This window comes from Miniopterus schreibersii, assembly GCF_964146895.1.
Source record: "Miniopterus schreibersii genome assembly, chromosome: 12".
Taxonomy (NCBI): domain Eukaryota; kingdom Metazoa; phylum Chordata; class Mammalia; order Chiroptera; family Miniopteridae; genus Miniopterus; species Miniopterus schreibersii.
In genome coordinates, this window is record NC_138112.1 from 68,334,499 (window position 1) to 68,355,517 (window position 21,019).

At 59.5% G+C, this 21,019-nt stretch overlaps 1 protein-coding gene across 8 annotated transcripts in view; it reads right to left on the reverse strand.

Annotated features, from left to right (window-relative positions):
• Positions 1-21,019, reverse strand: part of MACROD1 (mono-ADP ribosylhydrolase 1) — a 132,738-nt gene that overhangs the window by 2,036 nt on the left and 109,683 nt on the right. For 4 of the 8 annotated variants that reach the window (XM_081153514.1, XM_081153517.1, XM_081153512.1 and 1 more), the window contains exon 4: positions 11,227-11,256. The exons of the other annotated variants lie outside the window; for them this stretch is intronic. In XM_081153514.1, the coding sequence (XP_081009640.1) occupies positions 11,227-11,256 (30 nt within the window). The remainder of the gene's footprint in view (positions 1-11,226; positions 11,257-21,019) is intronic. 8 annotated transcript variants of the gene reach the window in all.

The following is a 21,019-nucleotide window of genomic DNA, read 5'->3' on the forward strand; positions in this document are numbered from 1 at the left end:
CCGCCACGGCCCCGGAGGAAGCGGCGCAGTACGGCCGGCAGGGGGCGCGCCCTGCCCACCTGCTCTTTCCCGGCAGAGTAGCCAGGGTGCGGGCGGGCCGCCGGCGGGCAGGGGCCTCCCCCGACGTGGGCGGCTCGGAGAGGTGGGGTCCAGACCGCCGAACAGCTACGCGCGCCCGGCCAGGGGTAAGTTCTTCCTCTGGGCTCCGCTCAGGTGCGGCAGCCGGCACCGCGCACCCGACCCCAGGGTCGACCTCCCCAGGCGAGGCTCCTCGGCCCCGCAAGCTCTAGGATCCACTTTACGGATGAGGAAACTGAGGCCACCTCGATACAAGTGGCAGATAAGTCCCGGGCCTTGAGCCTGGTCTTCCAGCACCTCCTGGCGCACACCCTGCTCAATAATGAGCCTTCTCATTAGCGCATCGAACTAATTGCAGGTGGCCTGGGCTTGTTAAACTGAGAACAAAGGCGGCTCTGGGGCCTGGCCAGAGACTCTGGAGACCTGAGCCCAGGTAAACAACTCGGGAGGCTCAGAGGAGCCGCTCCTTCAGCTTCACCTCTCCCTGGTGCCTGGGCCTGAGAGGAGCCTGCGGGAGAGGAGAGGCTCAGCCTCAGGCAGGCCAGGGCCAAGTCCAGGCTTGCCCCTCACTTCCTGTGCCAGTGGGCACGTTGGCAAGTCCTTTTCCCTCTCTGAGTGTCCACTGCTTCATCTGGAAAACTGGGACAGTGACCCCCTCCTCCGAGTTGGAGTTGGCATCCTGGCAGGGAGAACAGTACCCACCTCTGGCAGCTCCCCAGCTCCCACTGCTCCCCAGGCCTGTACCAGAAGCTCTGTGGGCACCAACTGCTGGGTGTGCACAATGCTGGGCAGCAGAAAGGACCACCATCTCTCCATTTTAGAGATGCACGTACTGAGGCCCTTTCTCCTCCATCACAGCCCCATCAAGCACAGGTCCAGGGCCACGAGCTGGATCACCCCCCTCTTTCTTTTGTACCCTGGGGATCCCAATGAAACTTAATTTTGTGACTTCATGCTGAGCTGGTACTAGGAGATTTTCCGGAGCATCCCATAAGTGGGGGTGAATGGGGAAGAGGAGCTGGGGAACCCTGGAGGGGCTTTGGGACTGGGTCCTCACCCCCTCCTCTCCTGTGTGGGGATAAGGGCAGCTGCAGCCCATGGGAGGAGAGGAGTGTCCAGGTGCTGCAAGGATGGTGCATAGCCAGGAGTGTGCAGCATCCCGGTCCGTGTGTCTGCTCTGGGTGGAGGTGCCAGGTGCCCACTCAGCACGGTGTGCAACAGCAGGAGCTGGGCAGCTGGGTGAAAATCCCAGCCTCTCCAGTCCCACATGTGTGACACAGGCTACCTCCTCTCTGGACCTCAGTTGCCCCATCTGTAAAGAGTAGACAGCCACCTCCCAGGGTTACTGGAAGGTGAGTTAATTCATGTACAGTGTTTAAGCCAGTGCCTGGCACGAGTGAGGCGATGTGCGTGTTGGCTGTTATTTTATCAGGATAGTGACAGCCTGGGCATGTGTTTGGTGCGTGTGCACCTGAGAGTGCATTGGGAAATGGGCATCCAGGCAAGGCCTGCTCAGAGTATTCAGGGCGCATGGGGGTGAGCACAGGGATGTGTCGAGCCAGCTCTCCTGGGACATCCCTGGCCTGCCCAATGGTGTCAGCCACTCGGCACCCAGCTGCCTGCCATCTCCCTGTGCTGTCCACCCTGCAGGTGACCTTGGCCTGCTGCTGGGGAGAGGGGGTGGTGTGCGGAAGTGGAGCTCACTGAGCTCTGTGTTGCAGGGATTTAATGTTTCCTGGAGTGGACAGGCCTGCAGCCAGGCCTTTGGGACTGACCTGGGGGCATGAGGTGGGAGGAGCTGGAGCGAGCAGAGGCTGGGGCTGGAGCCTCCCAGCAGCATTGTCCAGGACAGGGTCAGACCCTGTGACTGCTGTGCAGGTGCCCAGGTGAGCAGTTCCCTCAAAGCAGAGACCAGGGGTGGGCCCTGGGCACCACCCCTGGGCCAGAGCACAGACTGGCCCCTCCTGCCCCCTCCATGTCCACACACCGGCCTGTTGTCCTCCCACCTCTGAGTGCCAGAGAGGACCCCTGCTGTCTTAGCCAGAGGCTCGGACCCCAGGCCCTGGTCCTTGACTTGTGTTAGGCTTAGCTAAGCCCTGGAGGCGGAAAGCAGGAGGTTTCCTGGGGCTCCATTGAAGAAAGAGTTCCCGCCCCTCCCTACCTGACCCTGGGGCACCTGGAAAAGCTCTGGCGCCTGGCCCCTGGGGCTGCCTGGTGGGAGGAGATGTCCCCAGTTCATGCCAGTTGACCCCTCAGTCCCGTCCCTGGGCCCCTCAGCCACATCCAAACAAACCTCAAACCTCCAATTTCACCTCCACCCACCCCGACCCGCAGAAAACGGGTCTGTCCTGGGGAGGCTAACCCACGTGGGTAGTGGGGCCAGCTTCAGATTCTTCCAGCAGGTCAAGGCTGGACCCTGCTTCCTCCAGAAGCCTTGCCCTGGGCCCTCCCTGCCTCCTCTACCGCTCAGCTCCCGGATCTGGCCCCTTCATTTCTGCCTCTTACTGAGTAACTGCCAGGTGCTGAGTGGTTTACATCCACCCTCTTGTTCCATCCTCACAGCCACCCTAGGAGGCGCTACTATCTTTCCTGCTTTAGAGGAGAAATTGAGGCACAGAGAAGGTGAGAGACTTGCCTAAGGTCACACAGCGGTGCCATTCTGCTTCCTCTGGGGCGCTGAAAGGGCCTGTCTCTCGCAGCCCCGCCCCCTCCTGCCCTGGCTGGCTGGCTCTGCCTCTCCCCTCACCCACTCTGGGAAGACACTATACCTGCTGTGTCAGCGTCCCTCCTCACTGCCAGCCCCTGCAGCCTGGCTCTTGTCCCCCTCCTCACGTCAACACTCCCCCTCCCCAACAGAGGGACTGCTTGGGGAGCTCTGGTTGCCGAGGTCTTGACTAATCCAGCTGCGTCCACCCGGCAAGGCTGCCTTGGAGACCCTCTGCCCCTGTCCTCCGCCTCCCTCCCCTGCCGGCTTCCCGAGCTCCTCAGACGCTGCCGCCGCCTGGGAACCTGGCTGCCCTCTCTGCTCCAGCCCTGACCCTCTGCCTGGTCCCAGGCACGACCCCCAGATAGTGGCCTCCACACCCCACACAGCCTTTGGGGCTTCAGCTCACAGCCCCTTCATCACAGGCCCAGGTCAGGAAGGGCTGGCTCAGGAGCAGGAAGGGCACCGGGAGAGAGCAGGGCGGCAGCCAGGCAGGCAGGCTCCTGTGGGGGCCATTTGCCAAGGCGCTTAGGATATGTTGGCCGCTATTTAGGGTGCTGTAATATTCATGAAGGAAAGATTAGATATTTAAATTTATTCAGCAATAAATGCATCTCAGTGGGGGAGCATTCCTCATGCTAAACAAACAAGCAAGCAGGGGCTAATTAATTATTTACAGGAACTCGAGGAGGTCTATGGCCTGGGGGAGAGGGGGCAGCTGTGCCCCACCAGAGGGCAGGAGACCCTGACTGGCCCTGGGCCTGCCCCTCCACCTCCTCCACTGCCTGGTGGGTCTGGCCCGTACACACCCCTTTTGGGGTTTCTCTTCCCAGAAATCCTGCCCACAAGCTCGATAGTGGCTTTGGGCAAGTCACTTAACCTCTCTGAGCCTCAAAACTGGCTTCAGAGTTGTGGGGAGAACTGACATAGGCTGAATGGTGGCCTGGGGAATGAAAGACTGAAGGCCAGAGTGATTTAGCAACTTGTCCAAGGTCTTGCAGTCAGAGGCGAGCAGAAGCTAAGAGCCATCTAGCAGGAGCAGGGACCGAAGCTCCTGGAGGCAAAGCCAGGCTCTCAGCCATGTGGGGGTTGTGAGGCCTGCACAGCCCTCAGCCTGCCCTGTTCTTCCCAGGCTTCTGGTGACAGCAGACCCAGCCCAGCGAGACCCAAGTCCCCTCCCCCAGCTCCTTCACCCCTTTGCTGCACCACTTCATCTCTCTGTGCCTCATTTTCCTCATCTGTGCAAGGTCAGTGATGGCCCCTCCCTCCAGGGTTGGCATGAGTGTTCAGTGAGAGACTGTACCAAAGTGCCCTGGGTTTTATCACACTGTCATCCCATTTTACAGATGGGGACACTGAGGCCCAGACTCTGTAAGCAGGAGATGACTGTGCCCCTCATTCCCTGAGGCCTCCTTCACCGGAGGCACGGGATGAACAGCCGGGGCCTAGATGTCCTGGAGAAAGCCCTGGGAGTGGGCTTGAGGCCTGAGGGGGCTGGGGGAAGGCTGTGCCTCTTGAGCCCAGGCAGGCATCTGGGTCTGGGCCCCAGGGACCACTTTCCATCCAGGCAGAGGGGTGCTACCTTGGAGCTGCCCAAGCCCCAGTCACCTGCACAAACACCAAATGCCAGTGCTGGGCAGGTGTGGAAACTGAGTCCCTGAGAGAGTACCAGCTGGGTCAAGGGCAGAAGCCTCAGCTGCTGCACCTCCAGGCCCCTAACCCTGCAGAGGGCAGGCCCAACCATAAAGCCTGGATAAATGAGCCACCCGGGGCCTTGTGCCCCTTCTCTCCCGGCCCACCCTGCCCTCTCCATCTGTTTCCCTCCCAGGCCCTGACTGAGCCTTGGGGGCTACCACCCCATGTGATGGCCCAGTGCCAGGACTGATTTTGTGCTTCTACTCATGCCTCCCGGTCACTCATTCATTCAGCAAACCCAGGCCAGCCCCCGGCTCTGGGCTAGTCTTGGGCTTGGCCCATCTGCCCACGGTGGTGGGGAGGGGCAGTGCCCACTTTCATCAGGCCCCACCCTCGCGGTGCCAAGGCGGGTGGGCGCCCCAGGGAGAAGATAGATGGCCAACAGCACCATGATGTGATCTGAAATTCATTATGGGGTGAGATCAGCTCCTTAAATGGGGATTTGAAAACATTAGGGCTTCATTATGTACACAACGGCAGCGCCTCATTCATCATGCAAAAATCACTCCCGTTATTAAAAATCCCTGTGGCAGCTGCATGCGGGGGCTTGGTGGCATCTTGCCTGCTGGGGGCAGGGCATGGGCCCCACCAGCCTATGCTAGAGCCCCCACGGGGGACGGAGTCTCCTTATCCCTCCTACCCAGTGAGGGCCAAGGGAGGAGGGGGTGGGGAGCATCTTTCATCTCAAGGGACTTGGTGCCTCAGTTTCCTCATCTGCAAAATGGGGAAGCTAATGGTATATCCCATAGCACCGAGGTGATGGTATGTGAGATTCTGCGGGGAGGGCTCAGCAAGGTCCTGGCATCCACACGGGTGGCAGGGTGATCTGGGGCCTTTATTTGGGGCAGGTTGTCACTCCCCAACTCATAACCTTTTCCTGAGGCTCCCAGGAGTCCATGAAATAAATCCTCAACTCAGAGTAAGGCTGGGGCTCCCTCCAGGCTCCACCTGAGATGACTGCTGGCCCTCCCGCCTGTCTCCCACCGGCATCAACATCGGGGAGGGGGCCTAGGGTGACAGCTCTGTGGGAGGAGGAGAAGAACAGCTCTGAAGGGAGGGGTGGGTGCTGTTTATGCTTGGGAAGGCCTCTGAGGAGGTAGCATCTGAGCAGAGGTGAGAAAGTGACAAGAACTGGCTTCTGGAAAGTCAGGGAAAGAGAGGTCCAGGCAGAGGGCTCAGCTGGGCAGCAGGGCCTGGTGGGCAGTGGCAGGAACCTGAAATTATCCCATGAGCTGAGAAGTTTCGAGCGGGGGGGGGGCGTGGGCTGAGGTCCTCTGGGCCCCTTGCTGTTCCCTCATCCCAGATGCCCTTCTCTGCGGCGCAGCCCCGCCCCGCACGCTCACCCGCCCGAGCCTGGCACATAGTGGCGCTTAGCGAGTTTGTGGACTGGTCCCTCCGAGCCCAGCCCAGCCCAGTCCGGAGGGGCCGGCCCCACACAGCCTGGCTTCAGGGGGCTCGGAGGCCACATGGTCTGCCTGCTGTGCCAGGCCCGGGGGGCAACTGCAGATTGGAGGCACAGGGCAATGGGAGGTAGTGCTGGGCAGGGGTGCCCAGAGGGCAAGCTAACAGGTTACACAGAGGCCTCTCTAACCCTCTGGGCCTGACTGGCTATGAACAGAGGAGAGCAGGAGAGAGGGAGAGAGAAGGGAGGGAAATGGGGAGAGGGCAGTGTCAGAAAGACAGCATGGAGGAGCGATGGAGAGAGCAAGTGAGAGGGAGACAGCGAGAGACCCCGGCGAGCGAGCTAGAGAGAGAGACAGAGAGGAGCGTGTATAGCCAGCGAGGCCGAGAGAGCTGGGGGGGGCCACCTGCCCCTCAGGGTCATCTGTGCCTGTGTGACGAGGGAGAGTGCGCCCAGCGTGGCAGGTTCCACCAGAGGCGAGGGACCACCATGGTGGGGGAGGGATTTGTGCACAGGGCACACAGGTACATGGGCTGGGGTGGGGGGTCTGGGCACAGCCAGCCCACACACAGGTATGCATGAAGCACCTACTCTTTGTATGTGCCCCTCAGGGGCATGGTCTGATGGGGAGCAGTTGGTACTTAAGTAACCACACAAATGGAGTCTGATTATTAAGGGTGACAGAATGCTGGCCCAAGAGGGACAGAGACTGCTGTGTCCTGGCGCCGAGAACACTGCCAGGGGTGTGGCAGGCCCCCAGAGCAGGGATGAGGGGTGGTCTGAGAGGCTGGCCTGGCGTTGAGATAACTAGGCAGGAAGGTTGCGGTGGGAAGGCAGAGGCGCCCAGACACAGCAGTGGCATGTGCAAAGGGCCTGGGGCAGGAGAGCTGTGTGACCCTGGCTTCTCTCGTGCATGACATGCCTGGAACACTGGGGCACAGGGTACACACATGTGGACCTGCCATGTGGGCATGGGGCACTGTGCAGGGCCAAGTGGGCTGGAGGGCGGGTGTGCGCTGGCTCCTGCAGGCTGGGGTGGGGCCGCTGACCTCCAGAGGAAGGAGTATCATTGGCAGTGTGTGTGGAATGGGTCGGGGCTCCATCCTGCTCTGCCACCTGCGTGTGCCAGGGACCTGCCTGACTGCAGCCCCGCCACCCCTCTGGCCAGCCCTTCGGGGCACTGCCAGGCAGGAGCAGAGATGGCGGCCATGCAGGCAGAGGAAGGCATCCCTGAATTAATCTGTCACTAAAGCTTGGCCATGGCAGGCGCAGTCATGATTTAGATGAATAATTGAAATGCTCCGATACATTTATTATCCCTTTAGTGCAAAAGTGGCAGAGAAAGACGAGGGGTAATTGGAAAAGCGCGCACAAATCTCCACGAGAAAGCCAGCTCCTTATCGCCGGGTAAACATTTCAGTCCCAATAAACAGGAGAGACACGCGTCAGGGCCCTGTCGATTCCCACCCTGATTTAGGGCCCGCCTCCCTTCTTACCATACAATAAGAGTGTGTTTAAAAATAGTGGGGTGGTTTTTTTTGGTTTTGTTTTTTATCGAGACAGTAAAAGGCTCTCCAGAGAGAGGCGGGAGAGCGAGAGAGGGCCTGGCAGTCTCCTGGTCTGAGGATCTGGCCGGGGCGCTGGTGGCTGCCCAGCCCCATCAGGTCTCTCCCCCGCAGGCACAGGCCCTCTACCTGGTGGGCCTCTCTACCCCTGCGTACCTGTTGAGCTCCTATTCAGCCTTTAGGACCCAAGTCAAATGCCCTCTCTGCTGGGAAGCCTTCTACCAAAATGGGTCTCTTTGAGGGCAGAGCCAAGTCCCGAGTCCCAGTGTTTGACACAGGTGTCCCCCGCTACACACACACACACACACACACACACACACACACACACTCAGAAAGAGCCCTGGGAAGGAATGAGGAGTAGGGGGCTCCTCACTATAGCCAGAACCACCTGGTTTGGCCCCAGGGCCTGGAGGGGGCTCAGCCTCAAAGGGAGACAAGCCCAGGAGCCCCCGATGCTATGGGGTAAGTCTTTTTGGCCCCGCAGCCCCTGGGAGCTTTCACTGAGGTTGGGGGCCCCTGCTCCCCAGAGGCGCAGTCCTCTCCCTCTCTGAACCACCACACCCTAGCAGTAAAAAGATAGGCTCACTGCACCAAAGCTCTGCAGGCCAGGCCCCAGGCCCCCTTCTGAGCTGATAGCTGCCCCAGACCCCATTCGCTTATTGCCTGCTGTCCCTTGGCTGCAGCACTGGCAGGGCACCCCGGGGTGGTTAGACCTGTGTCCCAGCTTCTAGGGCACGACCCAGCACACAGAGAGTGCAACTGACTGCCCCACAGAATCCCCCAGAACCCTGTCCTGGGGAGAGGACATTCTAGTGGGGAGCAGACAATGAAAACAAACATAAGACACAGTTTGTGAAGGGGGATCGGTGCTGTGGGAAAGGCACAGAGCAGGCGAGAGGAGCGGTATGGTAGGCTGGGCCGGCTGGGCCATTCTAAACGGCGGCCAGGGCAGGCTGAATGGGACCAGTGCTGGTTAAATGCCCGGATGGTGGGGTAGGTGGGTGGGTGGTGATGGGAGGAAGGTAGGTAGGTGGATGGATGGATGGGAGGTGGGTGGTGGTGATGGGAGGAGGGTGTATAGGTGGATGGATGGCTGGGAGGTGGGTGGGGGTGATGGGAGGAGGGTGTGTAGGTGGATGGATGGATGGCTGGGAGGTGGGTGGTGGTGATGGGAGGAGGGTGTGTAGGTGGATGGATGGCTGGGAGGTGGGTGGGGGTGATGGGAGGAGGGTGTGTAGGTGGATGGATGGATGGCTGGGAGGTGGGTGGGGGTGACAGGAGATGGATGGGTGGGTGGGTGAGTAGATAAATGAGTGGTGACAGGCGAGTTGGGTGTGGGTAGAGGCCTGAACCCCTCATGGTGGACTCAAGAGGAAAGGATGGAACTTCAGGGGACCCCATAGGAAGACTGGGGTCTGTTTAGGCAGAGTCAGGTGGGGTCCTGGGCCCCCCAGTCCCAGGCTACTCCTGCTTATGCCCCCCACCCTGGTAGGTTGGTGGGTTAAGGCCGGATGGACCTGACCAGACCAGCGGTGGTGCAGGGCACAGGGAACAGACGTGAGGGCAGAGCTGTCCAGGGGTTCTGGGGCCCTCTCCCTTCCAGCCCCAGGCGGGTGTCAGGCCCCTACCAGCCCCAGCCTCGCCCCTACCCCAGTCCCCTCCCCACCACCTCCACCTTGTTCCAATCACATTAGCAGAGTGACAGCCCCAGCGAGTACTTGCGGCGGCTCCATAAATCTCAGCCAGCGTTAAAAGGCTAGACTCCGGGCCCACTTCCTCCCGGGCCCTGGCTCACCTCATCCATCTTTGCGTCAGTCTGGCCGACTTGGGGGCGGCTGTAGCCTCCTCTCGTCCTCAATGATGCAGGAAGGGGAGTTAGAGGGACACCCATGGGGCTTCTCCCCTTAGTCTGGCCAGAGCAGGTACCCTTTGACCTCTCAGAGTGAGGTCACCAGGCCATCTCTGAGGCACACCCTGCCCTGCCAAAAACCTCAGTGGCTCCCTGTCCTCGTCAGCAAGTTCCTCTCTTAACATGTAAGGCCATCCCTGCCTTCACCTGTAGTTCATTCATTCATTCAACAACCATTTATTGAGCATCTGCTCTGTGGGCCAGACTGGGCTCCAGGTGCTAGAGATAGTCATGCCCCTGGAGCTTTTGTTCTCGGGGAGACAGACAATAAACCAGCTGCTCAGGTGGTCTCAGGCTCCTGCATCAGCTCCTGCCTCCCCTCCTCCTGGCTGGGCCCATCCTCTGAGCCTCCCCGAGCCCCCACTCTTTCCTTCACTTCAGGCTTCACCTGTGCTATTCCCTTTGCCTGGGACACCCTTCCTACTGCTCTTCACCAGCTCTCTCCCACCCAGTGGACGCACCACCTCCTTCCAGGAGCCGTCCTGATGCCCAAGCCTGGATAGGCGCTCCTTCCTGAACCCCACCTTGCCTGTGAGCAGCCCCTCCCCATAGACCACCCTGTGTAATGGTGGGTGCTCTCATCCAGACTGTGAGCTCTGGGAGGGCAGGATGTGTCCTGGCACCCAGTGCAGGGCCTGGCACCCAGTAGGCCCTCAATCACTGGGTGATGAAGAGCAGAAGGGGAGGGGTGGCTGTGGGCAGAGCATAGCAGGTGCGAAGTCAATAGGGCCCCGGAGTCTGTGGCCCCCCAGCCTCCAGCGAAGCCCCCTCATTCTGTGAGGCCTCCAGGGCAGCTGTGACCTCCACAGGGACAGCTGGAGGAGAAGTGGGGAGGGAGAGAGGGAAAACATCTCCAGCCACAAACAGACCCCCCTGCGTCCTGGCTGGTCACCGACAGCTCTTAGCGCTGCTCTTATTTATTCCTGACCTTCACTGCCCCTTTTATTTTTCCCCCTTTTAAAACCTGGCCTGGGCCCCGCCACCGCTGCCGTAAACACAGCCCCCGGGATTTATCCGACGGCGCATTAACCCCTGGCCCCTGCCTCACCAATCATCCGGCTGCCTGCGCAGACAGCAGGCAGCCCAGCCAGTGCGGCCCAGGGGCTGGGGGCGAGGGGCTGGGGTCAGCCTGGGTAGGACTGGCCAGGGAGGTGGGCCCTGGGGCATAGGGCTGTCCCCCATGGCACCTGCTGACCTTGGCCTGGCTGCGGAGCCCACCCTGACCGAGGACCTCCTGCCCAGCTGGCCTGTGGGAACCCCTGCCTCAGGGTGGCCACTAACACTGGTAAACACACAGCTGCTCTCGAGGGCTCAGCAGTTGGCAGGGCTCTCCCTGACTGTACGAGACCTCAACTGGCCGCGGAGTCACCTTTCAAGGTTTCGGAGCAGAGCGCAGACGATAATTTTGCCCTTCCAAGTGGGGAAACTAAGGCCAAAGGGGCACACAGCATGCTGAGGGCATGTCAGGGTCAGAGGCAGGGCTGGGCTTTTCCCACATCGGCAGGCCCCCAGTCCCTGGCCCTGGGCCCTTTTAAACCTCACATGTCCCCCACCTCCCAGTTACAGACCAGGAGGCCTCTATTCAGAGGGGACCTGCCCAGGTCACCCAGCAGTGAGGGACCCAGGCCTGCCACCAGGTGTCTGGCTTTGTCCACGGTGATGGCAGGCCAGACAAGGCTGAGGGGGAGGGAGGCAGAAAGGATGGGCAGAGACAGAGACATGGGGGGCACTGGGGGGATGATGGGAAGGCCGTGGCAGTAAAGGACAGCAGCAATCGAAGCTCAGGGGCCAGGGGGCCAGGGGAGAGAAGCTGTGGAGGAGTGGCATCACCCCCCACCCCCGTGCCCCCAGACCACAGGAAGGGTCCACTCACCACCGCCTCCTCCGAGCAGGGAGCTGTTGGCTGCAAGAGAGAGAAGAGGCTGGTCAGTTGGGGAGTGGCTGGTGGGGGAGGCTGTGTGCAGGGCGGAGGTAGGGCTGCCAGCTGGGCCTTCAGGCTCTGGGCATGGGGTCTCCTACGAGGTCGGACAGGTAAGCGGGCGGTGGAGGGGCCGGGGCTTCCTCTCCCACTGAGGCCTGTGGGCCTGGGATGCGTATGGCAGTGAGGGAGGGCCTAGGAGCCGCCAGGGTCCTGCCCGCTCAGCCCAGAAGCAGCTGCACATGTGGTCTAGAGGCAGACAACCTGCAGCCACGCTTGTCCATTGCTATTCATTCATTCTTTTGCCCACAGTGCCTCCTGAGGCCCATTTGTGCCTGGCCTGGTGCAGAGATGTGGGACGAACAGGGCAGTCCTGGTCCCTGCCTTTGGGGCTCACAGGCTACAGAGGGACACAGACTTGGAGCCACTGGGAAACTGTATTATTGCAGCCGTGGTAAGTGACTGAGTGTGTGGGGGGCAAGGACATGAAACCGTGTGTGATGTGAGGGCCCAGTCCCAGGGCAGCGCAGTGAGGGCCTGGACCCAAAGCCGGGGTCAACGGATGGGTGACTCGAGCTACTTTTCTCCGTGCCTCAGTTTCCCCAGGGAGAATAGGCCACCTTACAGGGTTGATGTGAAGCAAGGGAGCTCCCACCCTTCCCCCCTTCCCTAGAGCAGAGCTGGGCTGCCCGCCGCTGTGGCTGCCCGGTCCATCTCGCTCTGCCTAGCTGGCTGCCCCCTTCCACCTCTCCCCGGGGCTGACGCGGGGGCAGAGTGAAGCTGGCAGCCTCTCCTCCGGAATGTCAGGGCTGTTCAGGTCAGTGCCCCCTCCCCAGCAGGGGCTCCAGCTCCTGGCCACACAGCTGCATCTGTTAGCTGCTCGTGCTAATCAGGGCAGGTGATGGCAAGACAGGGCAGGTGTGTCCCCAGGCCCAGGCGCTGCCCAGGTGGCGAGACCAGCTGTGCCACAGCCGCTCTGGCCCCAGGAGCCCTGGCTCCCAGGCAGGGCCTTCAGCTCCCACACCGCTCTGGCACCTACCACCCTACCTCCCCAGGTCATGGTGCAGCCCCTCTGTATGAGGGGACACACAGAAGAGCTGGGGCCAGAATCGGGGGCCATTTCCGGCTGGTCAGGCTGCAGGCCCGGGTGCCACACGGAGGCTGCGGATGCTGCTAAGTGGTGTCGGTGGCTCCGAGTGGCTGGTCTCCCAGAGCTGACAGCTCTTCGCTTGGGGAATAATTAATTCCACAGCCCGAAAACCCAGGGCTGCAAGTTGCCACGTTACTTGCCAGATTAATACAAGCAGCTAATTAAGATGGAGAGGCGAGAAGCGGCTGCGCGCTCCCAGAGCAGGGTGGGGGGCTGCGGGGAACTCGGGGGCAGTGGTGAGGCAGCTGGAGCCGGATCCTAGTGAGAGCAGGAGAGGGACCACGGTGGGACACCCAGGCAGACAGGTAGACGGGCAGGCGGCTGAGGGGCTGGGCCAGAAAAGGCCCTGGATGTGGCCTCTGCTCCAGGAACTCGCATTTCAATGACAGAAGGAGAGCTATTTGCCAGGCACAGGAGGAGCTAGCGCTTCACACAGAGGATCCTGTTCACTGTCATAACAAAGCCACGAGGGAAGAGCTATTGTTCCCATTTTATAGATCAGGAAACCGAGGCTCAGAGGTTGAGTTGCCTATGGCAGTAGCAGGATTGGAAGTAGCTTTGTCTGACTCCAAAGCCAAGCTGAAAAGTAGGCTGAACTCAAGGCAGACTGCCCGAGGACTCAGAGAGCCTCTCCCCATGGCCAGGGCTGGGCTCGCCTCCTCCACACCAAGGCACAGCACACAGTAGGCCCACCCCTGCCTCAGCAGGTCTGGCTGCAGAACTGAGGGGCTGGGCATCTGGACAGCCCTGTCCCAGAGCCAGCAGGGGTATCTCAGGTCGAGCGGGTCCAGCCCCCGGCTCCCTTGGTCCTCAGGGCAGTCCTGGCGGCTGTCGGAAGCTGCCCTCCATGGCCCTTCCCCACCTCCCCCATCACCTCTCTCTTAATTAACACCAGCTGCAAATGAGCTGGCTCCCGCTCTGAGGGCTCCGTGCCAAATGGGTTGGCATGGAGCCTTAAAGGGGCAGGAGGGGAGGGGGCGCTGACCTGCTGCTGTGCAGGCCCCTGTCTGAAGGAGATGCTAACCTCCTACAAACCCGCCACCCCCTGACCCCCACCGTGTGTGACCCTGCTCAGGTGAGGGAACTGGGGTGACCTGTCTGACATCTGCCAGGCCAGGAATGTCTAGGGGCCAAGGAAGTGGGCCTGGGGCAGAGGAAGGATTTCACAAGGCTGAGCCGGGGGAAGGGCTGGTCAGGTGGCCAGGTGGCATTACCTGCCACAGGTGGGAAAGGTCAGGTGGGGCCGACAGGGGCTCAGACTGGGGCTGCACAGAGGACCGGTCACCTGCCTGTCCCCAGCTCAGTGGGTGTCCTAGGAGGCTGATCTGCAGTGTCCCTTGCCTCCGGCCCTCCACACTCAGCAGCCCCATGGGTGGGGACTGAGGGGGAAGGGCAGTGACCCTGTGGTCAGGACCCAGTTCCTCCCCTGCTCTTTCCCTGGGCCCCTGTCTGGCTCTCTCCCCAGGGGCCTGGCCACATGGTACTCCCATGAGACTCACCAAGGTGCTCAGTTGGGCCAGGTGGCCCAGGTAAATGGCCTGGGGGTTTGGGGAAGATGCCAAAAAAGGAGGGCAGAGCCAAAGACACCTACAGGCCATCCCTTGGATGTGCCACCCAGCCTCCCACCTGAAGCAGGGTGATCCCAGGCCTTCTGATCCCCAGGCCTGGGCCGGCTCTTCCCACCTCACCTACCCCAGATGCTGGCCTTGAGTCTCTAGCTCCTGCTGCTTCTGCTGTCCACCCCTTCATGCTCCCCAAATAACAACTGGTGATTCTCCCATTTCTTGGATGAGGAAACAGAGGCTCACAGAGTGACTGGGGAGTGGGGAAAGGGGCTTGAACAGGATGGTTGGTTGTCAGCGCCCATTTTCTTCCCCTCTGCCCCCCCCCCCCGGGTCTGGAAGGGTTCCTGACACCTTTCTGCTGAGGGGTGGTGACAGCTGAGCTGCAGAATGATGTGGGGATGAGCAGTGGACCTCCAGTCCAAGCTCGGGCTCCTGACCTGGCTCTACTCAAGGACCCGAACCTGCCCCGGCAAAGCAGGGGTCTTTGAGCTCCTGAGGGGCTGGGTGAGTTGGGCCCAGCCTCGCCCTGGGGCCTGGGGAGGGGCATGAGGTTTATTCTGGCTGTGGAGGGGGTAGGTTCCTGGGACAGAGGGAGGGCCTTGGGAGCGGAGGTGCCTGTCTGAGAACTGCCATCTGCACCTGCTGGTTGGCTCCCACCGCAGCACAAGGCGGTCCAGCCCTGCTGTGTCCCCCTAGCCTTGCTGTGTCCCCCTGCCCCCACATATGCCTGTACCATGCTCCACTGGGCTTGATGAACTGGCTCCCAGCCTCAGTGCTGGGCCTGTGACCTTGGGGCAGAAATGAGGCCCTCACCCCTTGTCACCAGTCACTACCAAATCCTCTGTCCCCCAGTGGTGGGCCACCGGGTCAGGGGCTGGGGGCCCTGGGGGCATCACTCCTGTCTCCCACACATTCTGCGGGCCCCTCCCTGCCCCCACACTACTGCTCATGCAGTGTACTTCCCAAGCCCCACTTCACGCCTTCTCAGGCCCAGCAAGCCTCCTCTGGGGGGCCCAGCCCCTCCCCCACCCCAGCACTTGCTGTCCCGTGGGCAGGGTGATGTTGCTCCCCAGTCTGTGCTTCAACTCTCGACCTAGTTCAGGGGCTGGCAGGCGGCCACTGCCCAGTAAAAGGGAGAACGCTTGGCCACTGTCACTAGAGGTCAGAGGAGGCCCCAGGGCAAAGGCAGACCCTGAGGGCCCTTTCTTTACTCTGCACACAAAGCATTTTAATTGGGTGCCACCCATGTGCCAGGTGCCACCAAGCATACAGAGATGAACCAGACACTGTCCCTGGGAGGAAGGGAGTTCCCGGTCTTGGATGGGGAGGGAGGAAGCATATAAATGCCATGGGGAGGGACATGCAAGAGCCCTGGGCAGGCTTCAAGGAGAATGTAGCCTGTGAGCTGAGGCTGGAGGGAGGCTGCGCCTTCAGAGGAGAGGCATGGGGGGGGCATGGCAAGGGCAAGGGGAAGGGCACTGCGCAAGGGCCTAATGTGGCAGCATTTTCCTAGGCAGGATGAGGGGCACTGGTCAGCTGGGCCTGACTCCACAGCTGGAGGGGGGATCAAAGGGGCTGTAGGGACTGGATGGGAGGAGATGGAGCTGAGCAGGGCAGAGGGAGCCTCCAGGGCACACAGATACCTCTTCCTCTTCTGGGTGCCCCCACCCTGCCCCTGCCCCCGCCCAGCACTCATTAGAGAAAGAGCCCCCACTTTGGGGGCCCAGTCATGTGTCTTGGGCCCACAATACTTTTAGGGACCCATGAAAATATTGTAATTTCTTTTAAGAAAAAAGTGAACTTTAAGGTTGAAGAAAATGTTTTAATATATAATGTTAATATATTTGTCTTTATGCCAATAAAGTAATCAAATCTAACTTTAATATTTTTTTATGGAAAAAGGGCCCACAGTGGCAGAAGTGCTGGGGGGAGGCCAGGTCAGCTCCAAACTCACACGGGCTCTTTCAGTCGCACCCTGTACTGAAGACCATTACTGGCCCATTTTACAGATGAGAGAACTGATCCATGGAGAACAACCTTCTCACAATGCAGATTCGAGAATCTCCTATTTTACCCCCAGCTTCTTGATCAAACCCTCCACAGCTCCCCTTGGCTCTCAGGATAAAGAACTGATCCCTAGCCTAACCTAGGCCTGTGGGCTCCAGGACTCATCACTTCATTGCTTCCCCTCTCCCCTCCATTTCTCCCTCAGCCACACTTCAGGTCCTCAGACTTGCCCCATTCCCCCTACCCCAGGGCCTTTGCATGTGTTGGTACATCTGCCTGGAAGACATCCTTACCATCTCCTACCCTTGGAGTCAGCCGGGAGGATCGCATCAGCTCCGGGGTCTAGCTCGAGTCCTTGGTTACGCCCTCCCATGGGTTATGAGTCACTGCCTCCAGCATCACCTCCCAGTTGAGTGCCTACCTTGCTGCCCCACCCCATAGCCCTGTGTGTCTCATCCACAGTTGTGTTCCAGCTCCCAGCACAGAGCCTGGTGCACAGCTGGTGCCTGCTGACAACTTACTGAACAAACCGAACAGGTAGTACAGGGACTGTGCCCAGAGTCACTCAGCTAGGCGGCACGGGCCTGCCTGGCTCTGAAGCCCAGGCTTGCACCCATGAGGCCTTGCAGAGGAGCCTGCCCCTAGGGCTGAGGCTGGGCCCTGGGGAGGCAAGACCTGGGGTGGGGGTGTGCAGGCGACAGGGCTGGTCCAAGGGCAGTGGCAGGAGGCGGGATAGGAGCTTTTCCTTGATGGGAACTAAATTCTCCAGCCCTGGGTGGGGGGGCACCAAGGGAGGCGAGGGGCCCGTGCGGGGGCTGCTGCCAGAGGAGACTCAGTGACCTGAGGAAAGCGCTGAGCAGGTTACCGGGCCAGGGAGAGGCGTGCACGTGGGCAGAGCGGTGACTTTGAGCTCACACAGTCCCTCTGTGTGCTCCCAAGGGCCACTGCTGACACATGCCCCTGACTGCTGCTCCAAACACCTTGTCCTGGCCTCAAATGCTGGAGAGGCTGCCAGGCAGGCTCGGGGAGCTGGGGGCTGCTCCCCCACACCCTTAGTAGGCCTGGCCCACTGTCCTCCATCCCCCTTTGTGAGGCAAGATCTCAGCTTTCTGTCATTTGACAAATATGCAGCCAGTCCCTACTAAGTGCCAGGCTCTGGGACATAGCCAGGCAAGGCCCTGCAGGCACAGAGCTCATCGTCCAGCGGGGCCGGGAGACAACAGAACGAGAATAAAACTGAACGAGAATTAGCACCAGAGGTCGTGAAGGGGACAAAAGGGAAGAGAATGGGGACTGATCTAGAGGGAGTCAAGGGACCTGCTGAAGAGAGGGAGCCAGCCTGTGCAAAGGCCCCGGGGCAGGATTGGGCCTGGTGGGTTGGAGGCACATTCAGGAGGCTGCTGGGGCTGAAGAAGAGAGAGTGGGTCTGCGAAGTAGGAGAGAAGGTCAGAGGGCAATGGGGGCAGGAGAGGGACCCATTGGCTACCGCACGGTCCAGGGGATCCCTTCCCAAACCTCCCTGAGGGAGTGGGAGCCTCTTTGCCCCCCCCCCCCCCCCGCCAATGCCTGTGTGTCCTGACTGCTCTGCCCCATTCTGGGCTGCCTCGCCGCCCCACCCGGGCTGGGCCCCTACTGCTCACCTGTACCCCAGAGCCTGGCACAGTGCCTGGTACCTACAAGGTGATGGCTCATTACTGACTGGCTGCCCCAGCTGCTCCGGCAGGTGTGGGGAGTGGGCTTTGTTCTCGGGAAAGCAGCGTGTTGCCCCTGCCCCCACTCCCCCAGGCCAGTGGTGGGCACTCATGTTATTGAAGGTGAGTCGTTTAAAACATGTTTTAGATGAGAAATGCCCCACATGAATAAAATGTAAAATGTGCTGAATTTTCGAAGATAAAGCAAGACATCAAAGGCACCTCAAGCTGTGAGCAGTTGCCGTGTTTAACAAACTCTGTCCCCTCAGGCCAAGGTCACTGTCCTCTGAGGTGGAGCTGCCCGTGAAAGTGTGAGGGTTACTAGACATTCCCCAGGCTTGGGGGAAACTACAGGGGGCAAAGGGGCTCACATTTATGGGCACCAAGCGCAGGCTTTCACACGGGATCTCTGCTCATCATCTGAACACGAGTATGTGTTCACGCCCACCCCTTCTGGTCCCATTACAGATGGAGAAACTGAGGCCCAGAGAGGTGAAGTGACTTTCCCAAGGCCACAGCCCTTAGCGGGAGGAGCCAATGTCTTTGTGCTTTGCCAAGCCTGGTCCTGAAACCCCCAGCTGAGAACTGGAACCAGTTGCTCTACCCCCTGGGGACTCAGTCTCCTGATCTGTAAGGTGGGTAGGTCAGTTAACTGATGCCCTTGTGGGGCATAAATGATAAAGTTTTAAATGCCTATAAAACTATTATGGCCCCATAGAGTGTCACAGTGGCAATGGGCACGGAAGCTGGGGTCCCATAACGACAGCAGCTTATGGAGGTTTGTTCACCAGAGAGACTTTGGTGAACCAGGGAGTCATGGGGACTTCGCTGAATGTGCAGCTCCGTTCTACAGAAGGGGAAACTGAGGCTCAAATAAGTGCCTGGCCTGAGGCCACACAGGTTAGGGTGGTGTAGACAGGATTCGAATCCCACTGGTCTGACTGAAGCCTGGAACACCAAGCATACTGCTCAGCCAGACTCGGCTTGTTTGCCTCCAGGACCAAGCCCCTCACCCCCTCTTCGCTGAGCAAAGCCCTGCAATTCCTCAAATCTATTGGGAGGTGTACCCGCCTGGGCCTCCCTTTCTAGGACGCCCCTCTCTCCCTGGCCCTGTGCCAGGCCCTGATTCCTCTGTCTCCTCTGAACCTTCGATCCGGCCCTATACCTCCTGGCTCCCCACTGCCCACTCAACCATGTCTGCCAAGCCCTGCAGCCCCCTCCCTGGTCTGCCCTGGGCATCCCACTCCCAGGCCTCTCCCTACAAAAGCCATCCAGTCAGCCATTTAAGCTCAAAGCCTGTGACTTGGTTGTGGTTCCTGCTGCCTGGGCCTCTGCTTTGTCCCCTCCTGCCTGGGTTCCTTGGATCTGCCCCTAGAGACCTAACCTCCGAGCCAGTTGCCCCCAAGCTGGACCCCAAACCCTTGGGCCCCTAGCCCCTCAACACCCACTCTCTAAGCCCCGTTGCCAGGCATCTTCCAATTGTTGGTATTTTTGTTATGCAAGAAATTCATGGGTAATATACATAAACATAATGTACATAAACAAAAGGCAAAAGAAAAGAGAGTCACCCATTAGCTCATCACTCAGATCCAACCAGCCCTGCTCACATTCTCCTGTAGGACCTTTTAGGCTTTACACAAAACCAAAAAATAGTTAATAGCATATTTATCAAGCAAATTCTGTCAGGCATTGGGCTAAGTCTTCCAGGTGGACTCTTTCATTTCATCTTTCCCTCCCCCGAGAGCCTAATGTGAGGGTAATATTACATTCTCCACTTTACAGATGAGCAAACGGGCTCAGAGAGGTTGAGTAACTTGCCCAGGGTCACGCAGCTGGGCTGGGAAGTGGGGGAGCAAGGGTTTGAATCAGGTAGTGTGACTTCCAAGGGTCCACTGAGGGCTGCAGAGCTGTGGGACCGCTGAAGGAACCGGCTGCCTGGGCCTCCCCTCCCCCAGGAGCCAGGGGGCAGGCGCTCAGCGTCCCACCATTAGCATAACCATGAGCGTGAGCATCCCTGAAACCCAATTACCCGGAGATGGCTTGGGCCCCAGCCAGCCGGGTGCAGTCTCCATCTATACAGGAATGAGGGGCTGGGGCCCAGCGGAGCCCTGGCGGGTGGGAGAGTGGATGGCAGAGGGAAAATGTGGATGGCTGGAGAAGGGCCCCTGGCCTCAGGGTTGGTGTGGGTGGGTCCCAAACACAGCCTTGCCGCTCTGATCAGTCCCACTGGACAATCCCAACTCCCCCTAAGGACAGGTCACAGGTTCTTCCTCCCCCACCTTGCTGGGTGACCCCAGACAACCCCTTGCCCTCTCTGAGCTTCATTTTAAAATCGGGCTGTTTGAGCAGAAAACTAACCATAGGTTTGGAGGAGGAAAGCATGCCCGTGGGCTCTGAACGTTCAGCCAGTCAGGCCAGGCCTCCACTTCTCACTTCCCCTGGAGCCTACCGACCTTCTCCCCGCTGGGCCAAGTCTCACTGCCCCTCACCCGCACCCCATCCTTTCCAGCAACCGGCTGCCCTTTTCCACTGACTTCATGTGCACAAAGGCAGGCGCACACGGCCCCTTGACCTACCAGCCCCCAGACACACCATCACGGAAGAGTGGAGCCTCTCCCCCAGAGAGGACACCTCTGTGCATTCTGCATGCATCTGCTGGAGGGGCTATTGTCCTCGCCCCTCAGCAGGGTATTAGCTAGTCTGCATGGCTTCATTTTATATAAAGTAGAGCTCCTGGGATTGGCTGCTACTGTTTACAGCCGTGCTTGGGAGATTGACCTAGGTTGGCCTGTGCTACTCTAGTTGGTCTGTTTTCACTGCTATATAATATTCCAGCCAGGGACTGTCCCACACTCATCCACCCGTCCTCCCACTGACCAACAGGCAAATGTACCAGTTTTGTCTCTTGCAAACACAGCTGCGGTAGCATCTTGCCCACACCCATGCACACATGTGCTGGGATTTCTGTTGGGGTTACGCCTGGGAGCGGGACTGCTGGGCTGTGGTATATGCACATCTTTTACTTCTCTAGTTTTTGCCAAATTGCTCTCCAAAGTGGTTGTTCAGATGATCGCTTTAAAATATAAATTAAATCATGTCACTTCCCTGCTTAAAACTCTGAAATAGCTTCCGATTACACTTAGAATAAAATCCATATTCCCCTCCGTGAATGCCTGGCTGCATCCCACACTCTGCTCCCCCCAATTTCCTGGCCTCCTTTTTCTTCCTTCAATAGGTCTGGCTCTTTAATGCCCCAGGGCCTTTGCACACACTGCTCCCTCTACTTGGCACACTCTTCTTTTTTTTAAATATATTTTTATTGATTTCAGAGAGAG